General features: G+C 39.7%; 1 protein-coding gene across 3 annotated transcripts in view; it reads left to right on the forward strand.

Annotated features, from left to right (window-relative positions):
• Positions 1–13,718, forward strand: part of TPK1 (thiamin pyrophosphokinase 1) — a 310,310-nt gene that overhangs the window by 230,874 nt on the left and 65,718 nt on the right. For all 3 annotated transcript variants that reach the window (XM_084212076.1, XM_084212077.1, XM_084212078.1), the window contains one exon: positions 12,878–12,989. In XM_084212076.1, the coding sequence (XP_084068202.1) occupies positions 12,878–12,989 (112 nt within the window). The remainder of the gene's footprint in view (positions 1–12,877; positions 12,990–13,718) is intronic.

Consider the following 13,718-nt stretch of genomic DNA (forward strand, 5'->3'; position numbering starts at 1 on the left):
ATTACCTGTGGCTAATTATCTTCATTCAGCCCTCCTGAAGTGCCATCCAGGGATTGTTAGCTATTAACTTTTTGGAGAAACATCCATTGAAAGGTTTTGTAGTGCTGTGGTGATTGACAGCTGCCTGTCATATGTCAGTTCCTGTCTTGTATCTCTACTGTAGGGCTTTAATTTCTGTTTTAAATGGGAAAGTGAATTGTTGCTTTGTGTTTGTGCAGAGCCTGGCCTGCAGCAGGAGCTGCTGGAGCTCATTCTGGTCACCTCAGTGCAAAGGTTTCCTGATGATGGTTTCATGTCCCCAGCTCTGAGGGGTGTCATGCAGCCAGCAGTGGCCCCTGAATGCTTACAGGAATGTTTCCCACTCTGGGGACCTGTCAGGAATGATTCTGACCCTTTTCCCAAAACCTCCTGAGGAAGACAGCCATGAAAGTGGTTGTGTTTTTATCTGGAGGGTTATGTGAGTGTCTCTCCTTCCAGGGAACCATTGTAGGCTTCCCTACAGCTGTCTCAGGTCATGGTTGTTAAGAAGCAGATTCTTAATGCTTTGCTGAGTTGGAAGAGTGGCTGGGGATCAGGAAGGGACTAAGACACACATCATAAAAATCTTTCAGAAGAGTTTCATGTCCTGAGCTTCTCATTTGTAAGAAACAGTAATCTCTGCTTACCCTGATTTTGGAAAGAGTCCCTCTGCAAATCCTGTGTGTGAGCATGAGTGTCTGCACAAGGGCTGCTTATTTTGAGCCAGGAATATTCATTTCTGCCAGTTTCAAGATGTAGGATAACACATTTAAAATTGTTAGGATTTTTGTTTGTTTGTTTTTAGAGATGCTTTTATTGAAATTCACTTGACCAAGTCAACATTGCAACGTACTCTAGATAGTTTTAAACCTGGTCTGAAATGAAAAGTTGGGAAAAAATTGAGAGTAATGAAATTTTTTTGCTTTCTCATTGCTGTGATTTTACGGAGTCCTTGCAAAATCAGTTGTGATTTAGTTGTCTATTAATTTATTTTTTTTTAATAGGGTTTAAGTGGCTTGGAGAGAAAAGTTCAAAACTTTCTTCCTCATTAGATGTTTTCAGATCATATTGAGCTAAAAGGCTTTCTGCATATATCCTCTATGAAAAAAGCTGAGAGTTGGGGTTGTTCACCTCTCCCTAGAGAAGGCTGTGGGGAGGCTTTCTTGTGGTGTTTTCCATATATAAGTGGTCTTATAAGAAAGGCAGAGAAAGTTTTTCCAAAGATTTTTGTGACAGGACAAAGGATAGTGGCCTAAAGCGGAAGAAGGTAGATTTAGATTTTTTCTGTAAATTAGATGGAGACATGAACAAATGGATAGGTACATTGACAGATGTCCAAGCTTAGTTGTTTTTATATTATGAAGATGGCTGTTACCAAAAAGAGTTCTCAAGGCATGAAATTTGACTGAAATGTTCATAAGCATACGCAAACATGAGGAAATTAATACACCTGTATGTATTGCATTTCATTCATCATATTGTGCCATTTAAATTGAGGAGTTAAGTGGGTAATATTTGAGCATCCAAAATCAACACTAGGAAATAGACACATGTTTTTAAGAGGATACTAACTCTGCTACTGAAGATTTGACAACCAGCTTTTCCCTTTCCTGTTCCCAAGAATTAGCTAGTTCTTTCAAAACCAGACAAAAATGCACTGTCAAATTCCTTTTTGTACCATGTGTAGTCCTCAGAGATTTTTTGTAGACAATCCATTTTTTATTAGTAGAAAATTTCCCTTAGTCAGGGAGGATTGGGTTAAAGGACACCTAGGCCAACTTGACATCCACAAGTTCATGGAACCTGACAGGATGCATCTACGAGTGCTGAGAGCTGGCAGACACCATAACAGCACTCTTTGAAAGGCCGTGGAGATCAGAAGGGATGCTTCCAGAGAACTGGAAGTAAGAACAAGTCACCCTGGCCTTCTAAAAAGGGCAAGAAGGGGGACCCAGAGAACTACTGACCAGTCAGTGATGGAGCACCTCATTTTGGAGACCATGCCTGTCCACATGCATGCCAGAAAGTGCTTAGAGTAGTCAGCATGGATTCACTCTAGGGAAATTCTGCTTGACCAACCTGATGAGACAAGTATGTGGGTGGATGAAGGGAGAGCAGTGGACTTTGTCTGCCTGACTTCAGCAAGGCTTTCAACTCTGTCTCTCACAGCATCCTCATAGACAAACTCAGGAAGTGTGGATGAGTGGACAGTGAGATCAATTGAGAACTGGCCAGCAGATCCCAGAGAGCTGTAATCAGTGTCCTGGGGTCTGTTTGCAGGTCTGTCACTTGTGGTGTCCCCAAGGCTCAGTACGAGCACAGAACTGTTTAACTTATCCATCAATGACTGAGCAAGTTCAGTGATGTCCCAAAGCTGGGAGAAGTGGTCGTACCCCAGAGGGCTGTGCAGCCCTTCAGAAGGATCTTAACAGGCTGGAGAGGCAGGCAGAGAAGAACTGTCTGAAATTCAACAAAGGCAATTGCAGAGTCCTACACCTGGGGCAGAATAACCCCCTGCACCAGTGCAGGCTGGGGCCAAACTGCTGGAAAGCATCTCTGTGGAGAAGGACCTGTGGGTGCTGGTGGACAACAAGCTGTCCATGAGCCTGCAGTACTCTATCAATGCCTATCAGTATCTGAAGGGAGCATGGGAAAAGGATGGAGCCAGGCACTTCTCAGTGGTGCCAAGCGCTAGGACAAGAGGCAGCAGTGTCATCAGAAACCAAGAAAGAAACTGTCTAACCAATTTACTAGGTTAGAAAGACAACCTTTCTATTGGCAGCACTGGATGCATGGGGAATTCTCCTCAAAGTGTGCGTGCCTAGTACCTCAACAGACCAGGTTATATTCCTGAAACTAGCACATGTTCATCACATTTCCTCAACCATGCATATATGCTAATTGTTTCCATGGACTTATTTTAATATGGTTCTGGATCTTCTGGTGAATCTTTTCTCTTTGAGACTGTTCCAAATATGGGATCAGGTTGTAATGTATTTCCTTTACCATGCTTTGTTGTGACACACAATCTGATTTTTTTCTAAAAACTAAGATATCTGCTAGTGCATAGTGATCACTAATATAAGTAAATAAGGAAGCATGGGCTGGCACAAGACTTATTAGTCACAGATGTAGAGAGTTAGCACAAGGCCACATTAATCTCTGGTATTTGTACTAAGCTCCGTATGGTAAATTCTAAGCATTAATGATGAGTATAGGGATTATAGACTATTGTGCTAAAGTCAGAAGAATTTTCCAACATCTTCCCCAGCTACTGCGTAGATTTCTTAGAGAAATAGAACTTGTTAGGTAGCAGTTGGCAGAAACTGAAGCACAGAAAGTTCCACCAGAATAGGGACAAACTTCTTTACTATGTGGGTGATTAAATACTGGAACAGATTTCCCAGGGAGCTTGTGGAGTCTCCCTCACTGGAGGTATTCAAGAACTGTCTGGATGCAATCCTCTGCCATGTGCTCTAGGATGACCCTGCTTGAGCAGGGACCTTGAAGACTCACTGTGCTCCTTTCTAACCTGACCCATTCTGTGAGAGGTTCTCGTGCTCTGCAAAACTCCACTTTTGTGGCAGGTAATGGTTTGAGCTAAGTGTAGTGGGTTGATGCTGGCAGGATGCCAGGTACGCACCAAAGCCTCTCTCACACTCCCCTCTGCAGCTGGACATAGGAAAGAAAAATATAATGAAGGGATCATGGCTTGAGATAAGGACCCAGACAGATCACTCATCAAATACTACCATCATGGGTTTCCAGCAGCTTCTCACAGAAGCCACCCTTGTAGCTTCTCTCTGCCAAAACCAGGCCATGCTAAACCAATACAGGCAAGAATAAGGGTTTTTATTCTGAAATCTTTGATGTCTTGATTGCAATTCTCTCCTAGTACTAACCTGACAGCATCTCATTTCATGGAGCAGGAGTAGCAATGAAAGCACATGCTTTCCAAAAGGCAAATGTAGCTAGAGAAGTTTAGGAAGGTAAGAAATCCAGGATGCAAGAGTAATGCACTTAATTCATTAAGCAATCTTTGATAATGTATTAAGTTCATTACTACTTAAAATAGCTCAAAATTGATAGTTTCGCTTCTAGGTTTTTCAAGTATTTGGCTATATGTTTTATTTCTTGATTGTTTTTGATTCTTTTTGATACTTTTGTGAGATTTTTTATTCTTCTATCTCATTAATAAAGCCTACAAACAGTTCTGACCTAGCAAGTTTCTGTTTTATGGAAGGGTTCAGTTCTTTTTTCAGAAGATACATCCTGATTTTATACTGTGTGAAAGAGACTGAAAACTTTTATATACAGAAAATGCAACAATATGCACAAGTCAAGGGGTCTAAATTTGCAGCATTACTTGTTCCAGCCTTTCTGCTTTTGTGAGGGTGAGCTGTGAGTTTTAACAGCAACCTGTCATTCTGTTGACCCTCATTTTATGGTTTTTTTTCTGTCAGCGCTTTTCATCTTGTGTTATACTGCCCTGTATTTGGTTCTGCTGTGGTCCTGTTTCATGGGTTCAAGTTCTATTTTATTCCCAGCCAGTAAATTTGAAGAATTTCATAGAACACAATCAAATAGGTCGGCTATTATAGTAGGAAGTGATCCACAACAAGCACCTAGTCCAACTACCTGACCACTTTCAGGACCCACCAAAAGTTAAAGCATGGCTTTAAGGGCATTGTCCAAATGCCTCTTCAACACTGGCAGGCACAGGGCACTTACCACTTCTCAAGAAAGTATGGTCCAGGGTTTTGCCATCCTTTGGGTAAGGAAAATATTTGCTTATGTCAAGTCTGAACCTTCCCTGATGGAAGCAGCTTTTAGCTATTTCTACATGTCCTGGCACTGGGTGCCAGGGAGAAGAGCTCAGCACCTCCCTCTCAACTGCCCCTTCTCAGGAAGCTGTGGGGAGCAGTCAGGTCACCCCTTGGCCTCCTTCTCTCCAAACCAGACAAATATAAAGACCTCAAGGACATGTCTGCTGTGCTCCCCTCCTTGGGGTACATTCACATCCTTCTTAAATTGAACTGCACATGCTACTGGAGATGGGGCTGCACCAGCACTAAATACAGATGTGACCATCCAGTCACCTCTCTTGACCAGCTGGTGATGCTGTGTTTGGGGCACTCCTTGCTGCCAGGGCACACACACTGCTGACTCCTGTCAAGCCTCCTGCCAACCAGCACCCCCAGATCCCTTCCTGCAGGGCTGCTCTCCAGCCACTCCTCTCCCAGTTCAGTCTCATGTCTCTCCCAGTTTAGTCTAATTGCTCCATCCCAGGTGCAGAATCCAGCATTTGGACTGGTTCCGTTTCATGCCGTTGATGGTTGCCCAATGCTCCAATCTACCCAGATACCCCTGCAGGGCCTCTTCTTCTCTGAGACAGCCAACAGCACCTCCCAATTTCATCATTTCAAACTTACTAACTGTGCATTCAGCTCCTGTATCCAAGTCATCAATACAAATATTGAACAAACTGGCCTTAGAATTAATCCCTGAAGAACACCACTGGTCACCAGTCACCAGCCAGAAGTTCTGGGAAGTTCATTCCATTCCCCACCACGTCCTTCAACAAAATAATAGATTTTTGTGAGAACTGTAATCTCCAACTGACACTGAGCTTTACAAGAGAAAAGAAAAAATGTGGGGATAAAAAAGAGGGAACCAAAAATATATTTGAATGGCCAACTTGAATTTTATTTAGATTTTTTTAATTTTTAATTTTTTTATTTTAATTTTTAAAATTTTTAATTTAATTTTAATTAATCTTTTTTTTAATTTGTTCTTCTTGATCTGAGAAACATGTCTTTGAATTTCACAGGTGTAGAAAGAAGTCAATCAATCAGTGTAGAAAGGAGCAGTCAGTCATTGCTAGCACCAGATCTGGGGCATAACATATCTTCAAAGCCTGCTGTTACCAAGCAGAAGCCATTTTCCTGTCTACTGAAAGTAGATATAGTTTTTTATCCTAGGTCAATGACTATCTTTATAATAACAGCAAATTATTTCTTCCTGTAGCAGAGCTCAAGAAGGAATGTAAAATTGTCTCCTAAGTTCTTTCTTTGCTACTTCCAGCCTCTATCCTTCTTGCCTAGAGGTATATGAAAGTTACGGTCAGAAACAAAAGGGAGAAAAGAGCATTTGTGAGATTCCCTCCTTTCATGAAAGGAATTCTGTTCATCAGTTTGATTGCACTGAAGAAATTAGAGAGGCCAGGCTTTTATGAAGCCCTAATCCTAACATGAAACTTCCAAATATGAAGCCAGTTCTACTAAAAGGATGAAAGGATGATGGTATATGAGAGGATTTGTGGGCTCATGATTTGCTGCCATTGTATAAAACATTTTTTAAAAAAGGCATCATAAGGATTGAGAAGTACAAGACTGAGAAGTACAAGAAACTAAAGAAGGTGTTGATCACCTTCTTTTTTGTTGGCCTGTTGATCATTATTCTTATTTATGCACTATAGAAGATTTCCAAGTGAGAGTTTGGAGTGGGAGAGCTACAGAGATTTGCCAGTTTGCCTGGGAAGACTCCAAGGAACAGATAAACAGATTTTAATTTTGTGTAGTCTTATGTAACATAAAGGGGCCTTTCTGTGACAGTCAGATTCGGTGCTAAGAAGAAATTGTTCTTTGCCACAAGTTAGGTGAACATTACCTGTCTTTTAAATTAATTCACACACTTCTGTAATACCTAGAAAAATAATATAGTCTAGATCGAAGGAATCCTAAAGACTCTTCCCCTGTAGAAAAACACAAAAAAAGGAAGGGCAGTGACACTAAATTTATTATGAACTGATTCATAATGAAAAAGATTATGCTGCATTTTTATCACTTAAGAATTGCAGAGTATTAGTGCCCTTAGTAAAGGCCCCTCTAGGCTGACAATTTAACTGCAACACTGCATAATAATTATACAGGCAATATGAAATCTTCAGCTGCTTGTCTACTTTTCACTCTTATCTGCAATCTATTATACTCTGTAGTCTCATAAATGGATATAAAGAAATGGTTCTGATTTTTTTAAGGCATCACTAAAAATGCTAATTAAGCCTATAATGATGAGCCTGCTGAGGATAGGGCACCAAATGCACAAGCTCAAGGATAAAATGTCACACTGGGCCAGTCTAATGCTTGCTTGAATTTAGAAAAGGACCAGGAATTTCTTGGTCATTGTAGTTTCACTCTGTAGTTGTGGTGTATTTTGCATGATTTGTGGAAAACTGGTGAAAATGTTGTGGAATCTCATTTGCAGGTGGGAAGTTTAAACAGAATGAGTTTGGTGGTGTTCAGAATAGAACAAGAATTAGTGTTTATGACATTTGTCAATCTTTAAGATATGTCTGTGAAAAGGAATTAAACTAATATAACTCCCCTTTAAACTGTCTTTTGTATTCCTAGATATCTTTTTAGATTGAAAAAGTGTTTTCATTCCTTTATTTGTGTGCCTGTTAGCACACATGCTGCTGTCACTTTTAACTGCTTGCAGCATTCTGAGGGAAATATACTTTAACATTTTTTGCACCTGTGATTGCTGGGGTTTTGCCACCCATATAGACTGCCCTGCACAGGCTCATGCTGCTACAAGTGATGGGCAAATAAGGGATTTGCTCCCTGTGCTCAGAGACATGAGAAATGTTCTCTCAGGCTGGTTTTTGCTAGGACTGTAGATGTTCATGTGGGAATGTGTGAAATTCTGGAACCATTTGCTCTCTGTGGATAATTTGTACATTAGATATACAGTAGCAACCATTTAAATGTATAACCTCGGGGTATACATTTGGTTTACTGGCACTCACCTCCACAGGGAATTCCTTCTGTACCCTTATCATAAATTGCTTTGAAACAGATGTGTTCATTAATTTGGTCTAATAATGATTATAATATATTCTGTCTTCCCTACCTGGGATTTTATTCACTGTAAAGTCATTTTTTTATTAAGCGCTCCTCTTGAAGGGTAGCCTTGGTGGGGCTCTGTCTTGCAAATAACTGATACACTGAAATCTATCCATTTCAGCACAGGAACAATCTAAACTTTGAGAGTAGGGATTGGCAGGACTGGGTCCAACTGTTTTCAATATTATTTTGAAGTATAATAAATTTGCTGGTTTTTCTCTATGTGTTAAAGCAGTCATTGATATGACATATGAGAGCTTTTAGACATATGAGTTTTTGCTGGAACTGTGGATACTTTTATTTTCAACAGCAACCAAAAACTGGTTTTGCTCAGAAAACATTCTCTGAAAAGTGTTCACATAATACCTACTTGGCACTGTGTGTATTTGTGTGAAAAGACAATTGATGATATTTTAGGGTTATAATGAAATGGTTCTTCTTAAGTACATCCCTTGAGAAAAATTTGCTGTATTTGTCTTGCTCAAAATCTCAGCCTAACAGCTTTTATTATTGTTAAGTCAAGCTTTTACACAACTAATGATTAGTAGATATATTTTTGGAACTTTGTTTTTACTTTATTGCCAGTCATATTTGATTTTAAATGTAAATGTTCTCAACTTTGTTTCATCCTTGTTCCTTTTTTCTTCCTCCCTTCTGCTGCTGTCTTTGGTGATTGTGTTGATTTCCACCCATTCCCTAAGTCTTCTTTCTGCATTCCATTTTCTGCACCCAGATGTTTATGTACTAAAACAGATTGTGGTCTTTGCCTTTTCCCTGGGTAACACTATGACATCTGTATTTAGTTTTTTGATGCTGTTGTTGCTTTCAAGTGTGTGCTGCCATCTATGGAGTAATCATAGAAATAAAGCTCGTATAAAAAAGATGTTTTATCAGAAGATCATGGAAAACAAGATCTAGAATAGTGGGGGAGGTATCGTAGAGCAGTTGGCCAGATCTCCAGAAATCCTGTTTCCCAGTAGTCCCAGATCTCACATCAAGCATGGCTGAAAGTACACCTTTAAGAAAATAAATGATTTCTAGTAATGAAGTTATTCAGTTGATTTTTTTAAATCAGAGTAAGTTTGCTTTGTCCTTCAATCTGGCAACTCATTCCTTTTTCTTTTCCTTCCCCATTACCTTTCATATGTCCTAGTTATTCAGCAGTTTCCAAGATCTGTGTACTATATCTTTCCAGATTTGTTTTTCAAAGCTTAATTTTAATTCCTTATCCTTCCCCAGCATCTTGTTAACTGACTTTATGCTTCTCCTCAGTGTTTAGCTTCAGTCTGACAAGTTCCAGGTTTCCTTCCTTCAGGTCCCTTCTGCATGCATTACTGAAGATTAGTCCCCATTCTGTCTCTCATAACATTTTGCTCCTTGATTCCCATTTAGAGTGTACATTTATTGCAACACATCTATTCAGGAAGGTCTGAAAAGCACTGGAAGAAGTAATTTTCTCTGTACTGGGGTATCCATGCACATAGGGAAGCCCCCACTTTTATCTTGGTGCTGTTCATGTGCGTTCAGCTTGCAGATTTCTGACTAAGGATTTTAGCATCTCACAGCTTTGAATGGGGTGAGGTGTATGCATTCCTGGCAATCAGACTTCTATTCACTTCAGCTAGCTGTGGCAAGTAACAACTATGTCTTTAGGTCTTTCCTCAGCAAAAAAGAGTGTTGGAGTGGGTGTATATTTAACCACTGCTTCTTAAATGCTTTCTTATAACACAAGGCATTAGAATCAAAAGGAAAAGTTTAACCTATGTAGATAAAGCATTCTTAAAAATATCTTCTGACATTTTCTTCTTATTGCTGAACTCAAAAAATTGATCTTATTTTCCAGCATCAAAACAAAATGAAGGGGAAAAAAATCAATGCTGAAGATTGATCAATGTTTTTCAAAACTGACTTAATAAGATAAAAATCAATGCAGCTGTATTATTTGTCATTCTTTTATCACCAGGAACATTCAAACATGGTAATATTTGATTTTTAAGTTAAATGTGAAAATATTTCAGTTACCTCCTACAGAGGCAAAAAAAAAATATAATGAGGGACTTATTTAGTCAAAGTTCAGTTTTCTTTTTAAACCTAGTTTTGGAAATTTGAGTTCTGCAAAAACTGAAAACAGTTTGATATTTTAAGTGATGGTATATAATTATTCCTTTAATCATGCAGACTTAAATAGAACAAATTATTACTTGTATTTGCAAATTACAAGCTCTCATCCTCCCTTCCTCCTGCAAATATCAGTTCCATCTTGCTTGGTTGAGAGATCTGTGCTTGAAAAATTGGAGATAAGCTTGGGAACTGAATTTCCCTCATGGCAGGCTCACAGTGCTTTGAATTTAGAGCTTTACTGTACAAATGCACTGACTGTTTAAAGGTTTTTGGCAAAAATGAGTGGGTTATTTGTAATTTGTTTGTTTGTTTGTTTGTTTTTCCCAACATTCATTTCTCTTTTCTGCTCCCACTATCCCCAGTAATATTAAGATCCCTTATTGATTTATTTAAAGAAAAGCCTTAGAAACTGACTTCCGTTATATTATCAAACCAATCCCTAAAACATAAGTTTGGCCTGACAGTTGAGAGGGGTTTTTTTTTAAAAATAATTATTTTCATTTCAATTTACCCGTTCACCTACCTACTGACTTGGGTTTAGCCATTTGGGCTCTTTATTTGAAATTTCTCTTAACAACTGAGTGATGGAAAATGTCCTTTTAGGGAAGAAAATCATTGTGCTCACAGAATCGCTGGAACATGTGAAGTGGGATTTTCATGAAGTATCAGACATTAAAAGACTCCTGATAAAATCCTAGGTATTGGTGAGCCTCTGGTGTTGGCATCTTCTGTTTTAAAGATTTATTTCATGGGCACAGAAAGACAGCTATCTGCATAAATTTCTACTGAATTGATTCCCTATCTGCAAACTGGGCCAGAATGTCATAAAATAGGAAATGCAAACCTGATATTAGTTAGACACAGACTTTGAGAATATGGAACTCAGTCCGGTTCTCTGTGGGGCCAGCTACTTTCTCATCTGCTTTTCATATTCTCTTACTGCTTGATTAATATGGTGAGTGTGCTCCTCTCCTCCAGCAGCTCTGAGCAGCAGTATGTGGGTTCATTGGGGTCAGACAGTCCCACCCCTTCATCTCTCACTCATCATCAGCTTCATTATCGACAATATCTATAACCACACAACGAGAGAGCTTGTACTTGCAGCTCTCCTCTTCCTTTCCTCCTCCCTCCATGCTGTGAGAGAGAGGTGGCATGGCATATTGCACAGCTAAAAGCTTATCAAGCCTGAATTTGTTACACCTCTGAATCTGGCAGGCAAGCATTCACAACCACTACACATATACGTGGCTCATCGCCACGTGAAGCTGGACACCCTGAGAAGACAGATAATATTGGATTGGTTTTCTCATTGCTCTGCAAACAATCAAATAGACTTAAGCTATGCAATCTGATATTCCCTAATTGACAGCTTTTCCAAGGTTCATTTGTTAACTGAGAGCATGACATGTATTGAAGTTGTTTCTTCATAATGCATTTGGCATTAGCAGGAGAAGCTGTAGAATGCCTCAGACATCAATGCCTCAGCAATAAGATATTTTTCCTACAGTTTTGACTTTCTAACTAGTGACTTTGTATTGGCAAGAGCATGTGAAATGAGCATAGGACAGGACTGGGCAGGAGAAAAAGCTTAAAACTGCATTCTCCTAAGAAAATTTGTGGGACTATTTTTGCTGCTCGGGACATTTAGTTGACTTTTATGGTTCAACTGTTCTTCATTTCTTTTGGTATAAAACCTTGGTTTCATGCTAAACAAAGTGTTGACTGAATAGTCATAGGGCTTCAAAGTCCATATATTTATAAATAGGCATATCTGATTTTATTTATAGTGATGAAGAATTTGTGTGTAAAAGACACACTCAAGAGTTTTGCTTGCCTGCATCCACAAGAGAATAAAATGAAATTTTAAAAATCCTCTGTTTCAAAGAAGCTTCTCCCACATGAAGCCCAGGCTCATTTGGAGGAATAAATTATCTGTGTAGAAGAAACCAGAGGATGATTTCTCCACTGATCTTGTCACTACTTTTATTTGCTGCTTTCTTGTAGCTAGTTTCCATCAACACTTTCTTAGTTTCTTAGTACACAGATTGTGCTAGAACTGTAACACTCAGCACTTTTCATTCTGTTAAAGATTTCCACATCTACTCTTCCTTGTAACTGTTCATGGGATGTTCACACAGGTGCTGTAAGTGCTAATTAAGAGATTTATCACAAATACATCATCATTAATAGCTGCTGTTTCTCCTGCATCCCATGGATGTTTTAGTTACTAGATAAATGTATCTTGGATGTAAAAAAAAAATTTCATTTCTGTTTTTTCATTATTTAGTGTGAGCAGGTTACTCTAAATATTTAGGTTCATTTCTCTAGTGCCTAGTTAAATTTCTGCATGTATTTCTCCTTCGGGGTAGAATACATGCCTGGAGAAGTACATGAAATTTCAGAGATGTTGTCAAAATAATTGAAGCACTTCAGTGGTGCTTTGACTAGCACTGTTTAGGAAGTGAAACACAGCTGTTTAGATGAGGAAAAGATGCATGAATGGATCAGGATGCCTTCATTTCACAGGAATAGAGCCTAGGTTTGACAGAAGGACCTATTCAAATAATGCCAGGGAAGAATGAGCAAAGCTAGATTCTGCTTAGAAAAGCCTAGAAACAACCTTTTAAAAGCCCTAAGGCCAGGAACCTAAGCACACATCTCTCCTCCCTCTGTAAACATCAATGACCTGACTTCCTGCTGCAACCAAATATTCCTGAGCCCCTGGGGGACATTCTGGAGCTGTCCCCAAGTACCTCCTCTTTTGTTTGCAAGGCCTGGGATCAAATGCCATTTGGGCAAGCACTGACAGCAGAAACACTTCTGTCTTGCAGGGCAAGCACAAGCTGCATGTGGACACGGGGCTGGAGGGCCCCTGGTGCGGTCTCATCCCCATCGGGAACCCCTGCGAGAGCGTGACCACGACGGGGCTCAAGTGGAACCTCAGTAAGTGAGATGTCTCTGGGACAGGGGCTCTGCTGGGCTCCTGACCCCCCTTTAGACCAGTCATGAAGGGCCTTACAAGTTTGAAGGTGAAGCATGGCATTGAATCCCTGCCAGGCTGTTTTTTCCTAGAAATGAAGGGGTTTTTTTTAAAAAAAAAAATAAAGCAAGAAAGATGCGTTTAAACCTGAGATCTCACAGGCAGAAACACATTTTCCATTTGGGACTCATTGTGCTCTTCAAACAGAACATTTGTTGAGGTCATGATACATTACCATCTTGATACATTGCCCTCCAGGGAGAAGAAGCCATGAGTGTCTAAACTCCTGCTTATAAGCCATAAAGTTACAACAGACAAATACTAACGGGATACAGATTAGCAAAGCTACCTCACTTCGCCTGAACTGCTTCATGTGTATTGTCTGTTTCTCAAGCCTGAATGAATAGATCCTTTTTCTTACTTTAAAGTGGAGAAGAGTCCATTTGATCCAGAACCAGGGACATTTATCTGTAGAGAAAGGAGGTTTTATGACCCAAAAAATCAAAACAACTTTCATCCTCCTCCCTCTTCCTCCCCCACTGAGTCATTTGGGATGTATTTACGCAGGAAAGTAATGGGATATTTTCAATGAACATTCATTAAAACTTAAGTGAGAGAAAGCAGTAATTGAGAGGCTCTAGTCTCAGTCTGATTGACATGAGCCATTCCATGCAGAAAGGGCATGCTGTTCT

The sequence above is a fragment of the Fringilla coelebs genome (assembly GCF_963513975.1).
Source record: "Fringilla coelebs genome assembly, chromosome: 1".
Classification (NCBI taxonomy): domain Eukaryota; kingdom Metazoa; phylum Chordata; class Aves; order Passeriformes; family Fringillidae; genus Fringilla; species Fringilla coelebs.